The 15,102-nt window shown below is 46.7% G+C and overlaps 1 protein-coding gene across 2 annotated transcripts in view; it reads right to left on the reverse strand.

Moving 5' to 3' along the window:
* Positions 1–14,093, reverse strand: part of DDAH2 (DDAH family member 2, ADMA-independent) — a 30,069-nt gene extending 15,976 nt beyond the window's left edge. The window contains exons 1-2 of one of the 2 annotated variants that reach the window (XM_063291287.1): positions 13,782–14,093; positions 100–408 (exon numbers count right to left, since the gene is read on the reverse strand). In XM_063291287.1, coding sequence (XP_063147357.1) covers positions 100–405 — 306 coding nt within the window. In that variant the 5' untranslated portion in view covers positions 406–408; positions 13,782–14,093. Of the gene's footprint in view, positions 1–99; positions 409–13,595; positions 13,618–13,781 lie in introns of those variants that run through there. The other variant, XM_063291288.1, reaches the window with a different exon arrangement.
* Between the last annotated feature and the right edge of the window lie 1,009 nt (positions 14,094–15,102).

Below are 15,102 nucleotides of genomic sequence, written 5' to 3' on the forward strand. Positions count from 1 at the left end.
GAATTCTGGGAGTTGAAGTCCACACATCTTAAAGTTGCCAAGGTTGAGAAACACTGCTTTACAGATTTAAATTTGGCATGAGCCACATGTACAGGTTACCTCGTCTCGCCGTGTGGGCATCCATGGCCGCGTGAGGAGCACAGTATCTCCCTGGATCACTGCCAGATCCCCCACCAGCGTGGCACAGGGGAGGCCCTCATCTGCTGCCAGTTCAATGACTTGCAGCCCTAGCTTCTGGCGCAGGATGCCCGTATAGACGCCATACTGTCGGTGAGCCTTGGCTAGATCCACTGGATCAGGCCCACCATTAGATCCATCCGCTGTGGTCTCCGCAGTGGCAAAGGAGGAAGGAATGCAGCGGACAATGGCGTGAGTGTACTTGCCGAAGGAGGAGACACTGGCCATGTTCTGCAGGGAGACAGAAGAGGTACAACCATGAGGATCAAATGGTCCACCATTTTCAGTCAACTGTGAGTTCCACATCAACAGATCTTCTGCAGTGACCAGCAACAACCAATCCTGCACCTAAAACAGTAGGCAGCTCCATTTCTGGCCACAAAGAATTTAATTACAACAGCTGTAAGTGTGAGAACCGGTCATAAGTCAGTTTTTTCAGCACCGTCATAAGTCCAAACCATCACTAAACAAATGGTTGTTAAGCCAGGCGTACCTGTATGGTAAAGCACACACATCCACACCTGCGGTGGACAGCAAATTTGCGTAGCTCAAGGCTGGCAAATGCATTTCTGCATTTCTTGCATTTCCAAATTTGGATTTTGGATTGCAGACGTTTCATTACCTGACTAGGTGATATCATCAGCGCAGGGGTTGGGGAGAAACTGGGAGAACATCAAGAGTGTAACATTTCAAGCCTACCTCTCGGTGGAAGCTGATTCTGCTCTCCTTCTGTTATTATGGAGGAGAAGACTCTAGATGCAAGGGATCAGCACAAACACCCAGCCAACCCCCCACCCCCACCCCACCCCACCCCCCAGGAAAAGAAAGCCTCACCTGACAAGGACTTAATTGGCTCATCCAAGATGAGCTTTCCATGGCAACTGCCCACTCAAGTGCACTAACAAGATTAATCACAAGCAACCAATCAACCAGGATGTCCCAGCAATGTATTCATAGAAGACCCACACACACACACAGAAAAAAACCCTGACTGCACTACTTTCTTCTCCAAAGTTCCTCATCACAAAATACCCATTTTGCAAAAGACAGCCTGGTGAGCATTGTTCATTCCTGTGGTGTGCATTCATTCATTCATTCAATCATTCTTCCATTCTCTCCACTTCTGGAGAACAGCCCAACATGCTGTTCAACAATGTTATTTTACATCTACCCGGGTTCTATAGCCATTCCAGCATACATCAAGCCCATATCGTAATTGTTTCTTCAAGGAATGAGAAGGGATGACTGTGTTTAATCACACTGCTGTATTTACACAAATCCCACCCCTTTCCTGCTCCTCCTGCAATTATACGTTCTGCCCAGTCTCTCTAACCAAAGGAAATTCATTTGAACACTAAGCAAAAAAAATTACCCAGTTTACTCTGTGTTCCCCCGTATTTCTGAATTAGTTTATTCCTGAGAGCGTTTTCTGCTCAGCAAATTTTCTCAGGCAACTCCAAAAGGATCAAGTTCATCCACTGAAGACACACCTCAAATTGGTTAATTCCTTCCTAGTTTCGCTGAGTTAATCAATGGATTTAGTTAATTGCTTCTCTGTGTCAACCATTCCATTAACGAATGACTTTCCCCACACAGTCTTTTAATTCTTGCATTCCCCAACAGTCTGAAAGCTAAGGAAAATTAATTTTTAAACAAGATATGGAATGAAAGGGCTCATTGCATTGATAGAGAGATCCTTGAATTTAGTTGGATTAAAATTTCAGTGTTCTATTTTGCTTGAATTGCTTTTGAACTGTGGTGTTGGAGGAAAATTCTGAGAGTGCCTTGGACTGCAAGAAGATCCAACCAGTCCATCCTCCAGGAAATCAAGCCAGACTGCTCACTTGAGGGAATGATATTAAAGGCAAAACTGAACTACTTTGGCCACATAATGAGAAGACAGGACACCCTGGAGAAGATGCTGATGCTGGGGAGAGTGGAGGGCAAAAGGAAGAGGGGCCGACCAAGGGCAAGGTGGATGGATGATATTCTAGAGGTGACGGACTCGTCCCTGGGGGAGCTGGGGGTGTTGACGACCGACAGGAAGCTCTGGTGTGGGTTGGTCCATGAAGTCACGAAGAGTCGGAAGCGACTAAACGAATAAACAACAAAATTTTGCTTGAATAGGAAAAAGGGACCGACCGTCTATTAGCACTCAACATTTTCCAACCAGAAATTCATCTGATGCAGAACCTGTTTTTTTTACTTTCTCCTTGCAGTTAAATTTACATGCAATACTACAACATAGTTTGTAGCTTACGTGTCCCTCCTTTTCTTTTATTCAGCCGACCAAGAAAACACTGGAAACTTTTGATTCCATCTGCAACTCGCGCCAGGCACAGTTCTTTGTGATTGGGAATCTATGCAACTCTTACTATGAGCTAAGAATAAAGCACAAAAGCCAGCCTGTGAGGAAGGGGGCAAGAGGTGAGCCCTCAACCCCCAAACCCTTCCACCGCCAGAGAGTTTCCATTATAAGGCACTTGCTGTCACAGAAATCGGGGGGGGGGGGCGCACGGAGGGGAGACGTGGGACCAGAACAAGCATCTTAGAACAGACAGTTCCTACTGGTCTATAGCAAAGGAACTCCAAAGAATTTCAGCCCCGCTTGGATTACTGCATCCAAAAACATTCAAAACAGCTTTAATCAATGTCAGGTACATTTTATTACTGGCATCAGAATCATTTTACATCAGAATCAAAGAATCAGGGAAGTGGAAATGCTGGTAGTGTGGATGTATCTTGTGCAAGGCGAGTTGAAGTCACAGCTCCCGGGCATTCCTCCTTTGACTTGCTGGGTGTGAAAGGCAACAGATGAGCAAATTTCCAGGAGGTGCAACTTTAAAAGTATTGGCAAATCTTGCTGCAGAGTTCCCTGTTTGCAAGCTACGGTTCTCCTGGCTTGATTATCATTACTGTTAAAGATACATCTTTCTCATCAAATAAAGCAGTTTACGATAAAAGTGTAAAAGTAAAAATCATAAAAACATGCATAAAAGATGGCATAAAATATAAAAATAAGCAATAAAATGACAAAACAAGAGAAAAAGCAGCAATGAAAAGTTTAAAATATTTGGAGCAGCCTTATGAAAACGCGGGAGGGAATAAAAAATGTCTTTGCCCGACATTGGTAAGACAGTAGTGATGGCACCAGACATACCTCTTTGGGGTGGTCAAGGGTCCACTCCTGAAAAAGGCCCATTTTCTCATTGGGAAAGACAAAAAAAAAAAGAAAGAAATGCTACTTCCAAGCAAGCGTGCTGAAGGGGTGGCTTTCATGAACAGCTTGGGTTCAGGGTATCTGTCGGGGGGGAGGCAAAAAAGTCAAGGTGGTGGCCATGACTGAATGACAGAAGCCCCACCCATTTATTTATTTGTTTGTTTATTTAAATTTACTTGCCATCCAACTCCAGTGGACTCTGGGCAGCGCACAAAACTAAAAAAGACATAAAAACAGCTAACAATATTAAAACAACGGGCAGCCTGGATTAAAATGCTCTAATAACAAAACCGTTTACATGAGTTGTGGTACCCATAAAAAGGAGCAGGGCTTTGATCATGCAGTCATGGCGGCCATCCTGACTTTCGGAGCATCCCACCCCATCTCATTGACGCCCCTACCTCAGCTGCTAAGAAGTTTTGCAGAAGGCAAAACCTGGTTCTCCACCCCTAGTTTAGACTGCAGTTAACACGGTCTGCCATTCTTGGTTGATATACAATAGTTAGCCATGGTTAGTTACAATCAGACCCACTTTCTTCTTGAATGCTCCTTCATGGAGATGACAGAAAGAGGGCACCAGCCAGAATTGTTATGGGCTAAATATGGTTTGCTCAACAAACCGTGTTTAACATCCTGACTTGGTACAATGTGCCTTCCGCCTCCCATTTCCCTCTCCATTGCCCATCCTTTTGTCCTTCTTTGGCAGCAAGGAAGACAGAGAACGGCAATCATGCTCAGGCCCACAACCCAAGAGTGGGAGCCAATATCACAGCTTTTCCCAACCCTGACAACTTTCAGATGTGTGGACTTCAACTCCCAGAATTCTCCAGCCAGCCTATTCCCCACCCAGAATTCTGAGGTTGAGAAGCTGAGGTTGCTGAGGTTGAGAAGCACTGCAACGCGGGCAGTCACAATCACAATTGGGATCAGAATTTCCATTGTAAGTTGTGGTTATAAGTCGAATCACCACATCACCGGACCCCTTTTTACAATCACTTTTACAGCAGTCATTAAGTGAATCACAGGTCATTAAGTGAATCGTTGTGGTTGTTAAGCAAATCCTGCTTCCCCAACAGGCGTTTTCTACTGAAAAATGGCAAAAAACGTTGCCAAATGCAATCATGTGACCACGGGATGCTGCGACTGGTCATAAATGTGAGCCAGTTACCAAGCGCCCAAAATGCAATCATGTGAGTACAGGGGGGTGCGACTTTTACAACGCTTGGAAGTGCTTTACAGGCCATAAAGCACCCATTCCAAGGCCGTTGTAACTTTGGACTGTCATTAAATGAACAGGCATAAGTTGAGGACTACCTGTATCATGTTGGCATTTAGTTCAAAACGTTCTGGAAGGTCATTACGAAAGTTGTCCCTCTTTGCATTCTTCCGATGGCCTGCCTGAATTCCCTCATCCCAAACCCCCTTCCTCCAACCTGCAGGCGACAGGTCAGAGGCCTCCCTTACAAGGACTTGTCAAAAAGGTCCGAACCACTTGGAAAGGCTACGTATGAAACGGCTGCACCTAGTTCTTCTCAGTTCTAACATTCAAAGCACCAGCAGATTTGACACCCACTGCCTATTCGGCCAAGGGAAAAGACAAGGATCAGCCATAAATTCTCCTATTTGCTGCATCAGGGTTAGGTCAGAAGAAAATGTTTGCCAGTATTAATGCTACTGAGAGTTGCAAGAGGGAACAGTTTCCCCGCCTATATTAGGACAAGCTTTCTTTTGTTCAACCACTCAGAAACCAGAACGCTTTGTTAGCAGGCAAAATATGTGGTGGTTCCTGAAAGGCGTGGTGTCTGCCCACACAGACACACACACACACACACACACACACACACACACACACACACACAGAGGGAAAGCTGTTAAAATTATCCCTCAAACGCAGCGTTTCATGTAGAGTGCTACGGTTGCAAAATGCTTTTACGGGGGTTGAAATGTTTCCGTGAGTCAAATCCAGACAATCCTCCAGGCATTTAAAAAAAACAAAAAACAACCTTTTAACCAATTTAAAAGATACTCATTAAAAAGGGGCACCTGATTTTTCCCCCCCTAAAAATAAAATCACCAGAAGCATGTCTGTTTTAAAAGATGACATGTCTTGTGGTAGAAAAAACTTGCCTGCAAGGGAGACAGTCAAGCCCTTTCTTAGGCGGTGTCAATTGCCTCTTCCAAAAAACAAAGAATGCTTTATCCATATGAACTTTTTTGCAGTGAGATTAATTGAATGATTAACACCTAGTTTAAACAAGGGTTTTTTTTCTGTTTCCAATTAAGCAACAGCCCTGGCTTTTATTCATTTGAAAAACAGGACTAATTGGGAGCTGGAACCTCCCTGCACTATTCACCCACTACAGCAAGCCATGGTTTGCATAATCTTTGTTGCAGCAAGCCATGGTTTGCATAATCTTTGTTAGTTAAATGAGCTACGATTGCACTGAGCCGGGTTTAACAAACCGTAATTGCTGTATTCACACAACTCATTTAGAGGTAAGATGGGATCATTTATTTCTAAGGCAGGGATAAAAATGCTGGCTTATGGTGTCTGTAGCCTTCTCGGGTGCTTGGCTCTTCCAGTTATAGAGCATAGCACTGATGCCAGCATGAGCTGCGACCCATGCAGTTGAATCTCTGCATTTTTCTGCTCATCTGCGTCGTTTACATGCTGAGCCCATGGTGGAGGAGCTCCGTACAAAGAAATCAAGTTCACTCAGGAGTTGCACCCATTTTCAGCAAGAGCCGACCACCGCAGAGTGCTTGTAACTCTGCAAGCCAGTGTTTCTCAACCTTGGCAACTTCAAGCTGGGTGGACTTCAACTCCCAGAATTCCCCAGCCAGCACAGCTGGCTGGGGAATTCTGGGAATTGAAAGGAAGGAAGGAAGGAAGGAAGGACGAACAGTAGAATTGAGACTAAGAAACAAGTCTAGAATTAGCCTGCAATGTGCCCAGACAATACAGGCTGAACTCAGATGAACATCTTGACCTAGGTTTCAAACATTTCCTACCTCAGTATCTCAGACAGGAGCTGACGCTAGCAGAATTTAAATTTCCCACCATTCTCCCCAAGGGGCTGGGTTCAGAGGCCACACTAAGCCAGGATCAGTAAATGCCCTTACATAACACCACTCAGCTTGGTTAGTTCTGAACTCGGTTCAGTTGTTTGTGGGTTAACCTGCTGTGCCAATGCAGTCCATTCCAACAGTTTGTGACGCAGCATGTTGCGATCACCCAAGCAATGTAGTCAGTTCAGGACCCTCATTGTGTGGGGGCAATCTCCACCACAGTGTCGGTCTGGGGCACCGGGGTAGAGTTAAACAGCAGCTCCAGAAGTCCCCAGAGGCCTCTAGTGCTGCTGGAAAGATGTGACTGCTCCCTGCTCTCTTCTGGGCCAGTGGAACCATTGCGTGGAGACTGAGTGCTAGAAGCAAACCATTTTTACAAAAGATGGACAATCTGCAGCGCAAACTGCACTGCCCCCACCCAGCACGCTTTTGGGTGCAGTGCAGGGTGCCAGTCGTCCCTTCTAAATCCATTCATGACGTTGGGCCAGGTTATTTGTGGGATCACTCTTCTCCGTTTCCACCCACCCCATTAGATCCAACAGCAGAGGCATGGTCCAGGTCCTGTTCATCAGGGAATGTCATCCAGTAGGACCTGGCACATGGGCCTTCTTGTCTAAGAAAGCCGTCCCTTCTAAATCCATTCATGACGTTGGGCCAGGTTATTTGTGGGATCACTCTTCTCCGTTTCCACCCACCCCATTAGATCCAACAGCAGAGGCATGGTCCAGGTCCTGTTCATCAGGGAATGTCATCCGGTAGGACCTGGCACATGGGCCTTCTTGTCTAAGAAAGCCGTCCCTTCTAAATCCATTCATGACGTTGGGCCAGGTTATTTGTGGGAGCACAACTGCACTCTGGGCACCGCATCTCCTGGCATCCAGTTGGCCTCAACTCTCCTGGCATTTCATGAAGTCTTCAAAATGTGGCTGTTTTCCCGGGCATGGGGGTCAGGAAGCTAATGGGGCTTGCAAGACGGATGGGTTATTTATGGTGACCATTGCTGACCTGGGCTACCATGATGTATACTTAGTGCTGTTCAGTTGCGTTTGACTTTTTAACCCTATGTTAGCCACCCAGAGTCACTGTCGCAATGAGGGCAGCCATACAAATTCATATAAAGAAATAAGGAAATAAATCAGGAACGACAGCTTAGCTGCAGAATAAGGCAAAAAGGACGAATGCGGCGCTGTGCGGGTTAAAGTTAAAAAGTAATTTGATTCTTCCCCAAATTCATTGATATACAGATATGATTAAAAAGTGTGTTTTCAGTTAATCTTAGAGACTGGAGGAGGAAGCAGCCGCAGAAATGGCCCCCTAAGGCAACAGGGCCCTTATCTCTGTTTTCCACTTTTTTATTATCCACTGAGTTTATCCAACAGATGAGCTTGTTCCAGACAAAATACAGTAATGAAGGGTGCTTGCTTTGCAACTGGGTTGTTTTGGCAAAGAACCTATTCATAGCAAAGGGGGAAAAAAACCTTTCAGTCCAGGAATCTTGACATATACACGAGCAGGCACACCACCCACACTTGCACGCACACATCTTCCTCTTGTGGGCTAAACTATGGAAGTCATCAACCGAGGTCAGTGTGGGTCACTTTTGGTGGCCATTCTGCAGCTGGCCTGTTTAGAAAAGGAAACTGGGCCCCTGTGGAAGAAGGAATCCTAGCGAAAGGGAACAGCCAGGATGTACTAATGCAGAAAAAATGCAATACAGATTTCTCTTTAAAATTTATGTTGGAGGAAAGTCCCAGAAGGGAAGGGAAGGGAAGGAAGGCAAAGGGGTGAGTAAATTCAGACAGAACCACCATTCCATGACAGCCTCTGTAGAATATAACACAAACAATGATGTTGGTGAACACAGGCCAAAAGAACAGCCCCAAATCTCTTAAAGTATCTAAGGCAGTGTTTCTCAACCTTGGCAACTTTAAGATGTGTGGACTTCAACTCTCAGAAGTTGAGAGTTGAAGTCTGGGAGTTGAAGTCTGCACATCTGAAAGTTGCCAAGGTTGAGAAACACTGATCTAAGGTGTGAAAGTCTGTGACCTGGGAATGCAAGGCTAGCGCTGATGGGGATTTACAAAGGATGCAGAGGGGAGAAGGAGAAACTTCCTTCCACTTAGTTTATCCAGCGCTACACATCCAACAAAGATTGGGGGGAAAGAAAGCCATAACTCAGGGATGTGCAGATGACCAAGTTCCAAGTTTAACCCCCAGTGGGAAGAAAGAACATCCCCAGTCAGTATTTTCAAGGTTAGTCATCTTGGTGCCAGGAGAACCCTGGACCCAACTCTCCTCAGGTCTGCTTTTCTCTCCTTTATGTGATTCCTCTTTCCAAGTTTTATCCTCAACACAGAAACAGAAAAACACCCCCTGTGACAAGAACTGCCTTTTTCCAGACCATCTTGTCTGGTGGACATGAGAAACCAACTCCAAGGCTCCTTCTCAAGGGCCAGCAATTAAGATGGTACCATTGGAACAGACTTATGCCAGGGTCTTCTCAGTGGTGGCCCCATGTCTTTGCAATTCTAAGCTTAAGGAGGTCCTTAAACACTCTCCCTTTCAATGTTGCCTTCAACTGATTTTACTTTCAGCAGAATTGTTTCTTAAGTTATTTCCAGGCATTTGTTCTGATATGATCCCCTGTAATTAGTATACTGTTTGTCACTTCTTCCCTATTTCCTTTGGGAAAACACAGCCCCCCCCCCAAACAATACAAAATATTTAAAACCAAGGATTTTAACCCTTGTACTTCTCATTCACATTTATTTCCAGTACAGCATAGATCTTAAGTCTTTTGCTTAGATCTGGTTTCTCTGAAGCTGGATTGTTCAAAACAGAAAAATACTCTACCACTCTAGTACAGGAGACCTGTAGGATGGATTTGGACAACCATACAATTCTGTATCCAAAATTGCATTTAAGAACTATTCTTTATTAACTTACATACTTACTATTCCTTCCTTCCTTCCTTCCTTCCTTCCTTCCTTCCTTCCTTCCTTCCTTCCTTCCTTCCTTCCTTCCTTCTTTCTCTCTCTCTCTCTCTCTCTTTCTCTCTCTCTCTCTCTCTCTCTCTCTCTCTCTTTCTTTCTTTCTTTCTTTCTTTCTTTCTTTCTTTCTTTCTTTCTTTCTTTCTTTCTTTCCCAAAAGACGCAGCAGGCAATAGCCTACGAAAGCCTTCTGAGTTATCTGGGTAACAGCTGTGATGGTCACATTCATTGTTTCAATGTCACACAGGTACAATGGCTAGGTTAATACATTTCATTAACCTATGGGTTACTTAGATTATGGTTTGCTGAACAAGCCAGTCTCCTGATTCACACATAATGCTAAACCCTAACCCATGACTTACTTATTACAGTGACCAGTTCCTACATCATTCTAGGCCAAAAAAAATAAGGAGTTGATACTATACCTTAGCACAATATTGTAAGACAATTCAGAGGGGACTGGGCCATAACTGAGTGGTAGAACACCTGTTTTGCATGCAGAATATCCCAAATAATGACCAGCACCTCCAGATAACACTGGGAAAGATTCCTGTCTCAAAACCCAGCCAAATACTTAATGCAGACTGAATCAAATACTCACATGCATGTATGTTGGTGCTTTATTTTCTCCAGGCTGAATATACCCCAATACAGAAAATCCTCCTTGGTTTCTAGGCCCTTCTCCATCTTTGCAGCCTTCTTCCAGATACATTCCAGCTTATCAAGGGGCACATACTCCCAACCACTTATGGATAATGATTGGAGCTCAAATCTGAATGCTAATGCTCTTGAGAAGCTCAACAACTAAACCATCTTCTCCAAATCTCTTACATGGGGGCACAGGCATAGAAGAATATAAGTGCAAGCCCAAAGGACTCTCTGGGAGATAGACTCTTGGTCTCCTCTCCTATCTCTCTTGATAAGGAACATAAGATGGCAAGTTAGTGACCCCAGCAAGAGCATATGAGCTTCGTCTTATAAGCCTATTTTAGCCCAAACCACTCGGAGTGGGAAAAAGCACAGAGCTTATTCACACTTCCCATGTAAATCACCCATTTAACCTTCATGCTCCAGAAACACCAATAGGCTGGTTAGCATTATTTACTGCTGATGTTACAATTAGACTCTTTGTCACCGAATGTGAACAGTCAGGTAAGTTTATCAAGAAGCAGTTTTGCTAATCAACCACGAGGTGACTCCAAGCCAACCATGCTGGACATACAAATGAACATTCACTTACCCCAACAGGAATCGTAAAACACAGAAGCAATCAAGCGGAGCAAAAGGCTACAGAGCTGAAATGAGAAAAAGTTCTCTAGGCAGAACGCAAACCTTGTCAAGGAACAAAATATATATTGCTTCTTTCATTTACTGCAGCGGCTCCCTCCCCACCTTGGTTCTTCTCTGGACCAGTTACTTTTCCATTTTCTTTTCAATCTGCTGCCTAATTTCTTCCTCTCTCCAAAGAAAAGGCAATGAAATTCATAGCTAGTGAATTCTTTCCTTACCTCTGGTCTGGTTTGGCCATGGACAGGGAAGCAAATTGGCCATGTGGGATCAGAAATAAGAAACTTTGGACACTGCAGTTTAACATCTTAAACTTTTATACACTGACAACTCTCCCCCCCCCAAATAAAGTTGCATCCATGGCCCAAGACAAATGTAAAACCTTTCGGCATCTATTTCTCCATTCTAATCCAACAGTCAGAACTTAGTCTGAACCCAGACTTCATTCTAGAAGCCAATTTCAAAGGTTCGGCTGAGCCCAGACCAAGGCACTGATTTATGGTATATTTATTCTTCTTTGTCTTCAAGAAGGTCATGGGTTTTACCACCCCACATTCTAACCTCACGATGAATGTATGAGATACAGTGAAGTAAGACAGGGAGATCACCCCAAAGCCCATCCAGTGAGCTTCATGGCTGAGTGGGGGATAAAATCTGGATCTGTCCATGGCCCCTTTTATCTCCAGCCAATAGGATTACCAATCTGCTGACTCAGATGGTCAGAATTACAGTCCGATGCTACTAGACTGGCACCAGGTTGGGAAAAAAAGAAAAGAAAACAAGCAGCTTTCCCAGCGATAGTTCATTTTGCACAGGACTGCTCAGGTTCGTCTTAATATTCGCGTCCCACTTTCTCTCCCAACTCCAAGCACCAAAGCAACGAATGCAGTCATACCAAAATAACAGCGGCAGCAATATTAATGTCCGAAAATCAAATTCCACAGCAACCTATTAAAGTAAAATTTCAAAGGCCTCTTTATTACAATTAAATGCCCCACTCCCAGCACCCAAAAATCCTTCTGTAAGTAGGATGTGTCTTACATTATAGAAACCCAACCACAGGGCAAAAGGCACTGAAATTAAAATCAAATTCATATCATTCCACTATTTCAGTAAAAAGAACTGAAACAAAAGATGTGGCACATACTATAATCAAGAACAGACGGCCTTAATGCTTTCCGCTCCAGAAAGCAGCCTCTATGGCTAAGATGACAGGACACATACACCCTTGGACTGAAAAAGTCCACCCGGCAGCCAAGAAAAGAAACTGGAAACGGAAATCGGCATTAGACAGGCTGGGTTTACCCTTTACACCAGTGTTTCTCAACCTTGGCCACTTTAAGATGTGTGCACTTCGACTCCCAGAATTCCGCAGCCAGCCATGCTGGCTGGGGAATTCTGGGAATCGTCCACACATCTTAAAGTGGCCAAGGTTGAGAAACACTGCTTTACACTGACAATCTCTGGTTTGTCCAGGTTCATCTTCGCAAATGTGTGAACCTGGCCATGGACTTCCCCTGCTCTTTCTGGTGATGACAGAGATCAAATCTGGGACCTTTTGCAGAGCATCAACACTCTTACGAAGTCACACTCCCAGCCCTCAGGTTAGTTTTGGATCTTCTCACCAAGCATGTTTCCTCCTTTCACCAGCTGAAAGGTGGTCTGCTCCACCCTACTACCGTCTTCAGGGGTCAAGTCTAAACCACAATCTACCACCCATCTCAGCCACAGTCTCCTCCCTTCTTCCTCTCCTAGGCTGGAAACTCAACAGCACCATCACAGGTCTGGGAGGTCCTCAGTCTCAGACAGAAGTCTCTCCAATCTCAGTTCTTCCTAAAAGAAACCCAGCACGTCTGTCCTAACAGCCAGGAACCACGCTGAGACAAGGAACAGGTCTCTAGTGTTTTATTACTGCTACATAACAGAAATCCTAACAAACTGAAGAAGCGTGGGAAAAACCCAAACATATAAACCCCAAAGGTTAAGGCGGTCCCGATCTGTGTCTCTTGGAATGGCTGCCCAATTCCTCAGTGCTACGCATGCACTTAACAGCCTGGATGGGAGCCCCCTGCTCGCCATCCTTACTCATGACAACGTCCTACCCCAAACCATAACACTGGCTTTGCGCTTGGACAATTTCAGAGACCTAATGGATTGAGGGTTAGAAGGTCAACAGCTGGAAGAACTCTCCCTTAGATGACATACTTCGTTGCTACTGGAGCACAATTTTCATCATCCCCAACCTGGGCTGGGCAGATGACAGCTGACATCCAAGGTCTCAGGAGGGCAGTGGTGGGGAAGGCCTAGTTAGAGGAGAAGAGAAAGGTGGAAAGCCAACTCCCCAAACCGCGGTCCTATCTTACCTCTGAACTTCCTTCGGCTTCCTTCTGATGCACCCCTGATTAAAAAGACAAGCCAAGAGTCTTCTGCTCTAGCAGTCCTCTCCTGCCCCATCTCCACCACTTCGCCCAATCTCCCCTCTCCTGCCCCACCAGGAAAGGCACTTTTCTCCAGGAAGCAGAACAAATAAGACCTTCGGGACTCAAGAGCCCAAAGCAGCTTCAGGGCAACCTGCAACCTCCATCCCGCCCCGATCTCCACCTGCTCCCTTCTCTAAAGACCACCCCCCCACAGGTTGCCCCCCACCCCCCACAGAGATGCGCGACATCCCGGCTTCCTTGCTCTGCCCGTTCCTCCCTCCCCGACGGGACTCCAGGTGGGAGCAGCCCTCTCTGTGCCACTACAAGACTCGCCCAGCTGCGCATCTCCCAGTCCCCCGAAGTCTCCCTCGGGGGACCCTGCAAGATGACACTCCCCCCGCCCCCGGGGGACGCAGCCTCCTCCGCGCTGACCTGTTCGCCTAGGAAAAAAGAGCAGCGGAGTCGGGGATCCCTGCCCCACCCACGAGCCGACGGTCCCGAGGCACTCCCACTCCCACTCTCCCACTCCCACTCCCTACGTCGTCCCTCCCCTCCCCTCCCCTCCCTTCCCCTCCCCTCCCGCAGGACCCCGGCCAGCGCCGCCACTCCCCCTCTTACCGCTCCCTCGGCGAGTCCATTCACTGGAAAGTCCCGTCACCCCCTCTCTTCTCCTCCCCCGAGACTCCGGAGACAGGGACGGAGGGAAGGCGGGGTTCCCCGCGAGGACCCCCCTCTTTGGCGCTTCTCCTCTTCTGCCCGGACGGGAGCGCCCCTCTGCCCGCGCCGCCCGTCCCACGCGTTTCCCCCAGCAGCCTGTCGGACGCGGGCCGGCGGGGGCGGGATCGACCCAGACGCTCACCCCCCGAAGCAGCCGCTCGTGGGCGGGGGCGCGCCGCCTTCGCCTTGGCAGGCTCGGCGCGGGCTGGTTGGGAGAGCATTGTCTCGAGGCTGGGGCTGGGAGGGGGCGGGGCTCCGACAAGCCCCTCCCCTCCCCACAGGGATCGTTCAAAGCGAACGCCCGCCCTGCCCCCATCCCAGGCGGTGCTCCAAGGACCGGCGCCTCTCGCGACGTGGGAAAGAGAGAAAGGCGTTTTAGTTCTCGGCGGAAGAGAGATCTTCGGGATCGGATCCAAGAAAATGAAGTCTGTTTTGCGCCTGGGGGAGGGAGACCGTCCTTGGAAGCGAGTTTGCAATGCTCGGGATCTCATACGCGTACGCCGGGAGGAGCGGACCCAGGGACACGGTTCTTAAAAGTTTTTGTCCTGCATTTGGTCTAGAAAGGCCAGTAGGACGAATCGGTATAATCGGATGGGAGCTCTTTAGAAAGACCTCTTGAGAAACGGAGAAACAGCAAGTTAGCGTTGGAGTTTCACAAAAGCCGACCTTAAGGTTGGAGTTCAGACGAAAGGGGAAGATTATGACGTCCGGAGAATGGAAAGATACTGAAGATAAAAGACTATACAGGGACTCCGCGGTTTAGCGTACCTCAGCATACACATTTCATTCCCTTCCTTCCTTAGGGCCCGAATTTAACAGAGGAAGGCCATTGTATCCGAAATAGCCCAGACAATTTACATTATTCCCAATCATCTCTGGCGTTTGTGTGCTGATGGAACAGTCCAAGTGCCACAAGTTAACGTTTCAGCCATGTACATCACTGGTACAAATTAAATGCTACGTTTTTGACGGGCATTAGGAGTAATCAACATCAGCTCCCCAAGACGGTCTGCTACACCTGGAGTCTCTGTAATATAATTTATTTGTAGGCTACAGTCACTCATACATATTACTTGGCTGCCCAGGCTCTATTTGCATGAAAGCAGCAGTGCTCGGCTGCTCAGGGGCGTCCACCTGTAAAAAAGGGGTGTGGCTTCCATCACAACCACCATCTGGATTTTTCACCTCTACCCATCCTTGTCCTTGACCAGCATCTGTTTGA

The sequence above is a fragment of the Candoia aspera genome, chromosome 2, assembly GCF_035149785.1.
Source record: "Candoia aspera isolate rCanAsp1 chromosome 2, rCanAsp1.hap2, whole genome shotgun sequence".
Classification (NCBI taxonomy): Eukaryota; Metazoa; Chordata; class Lepidosauria; order Squamata; family Boidae; genus Candoia; species Candoia aspera.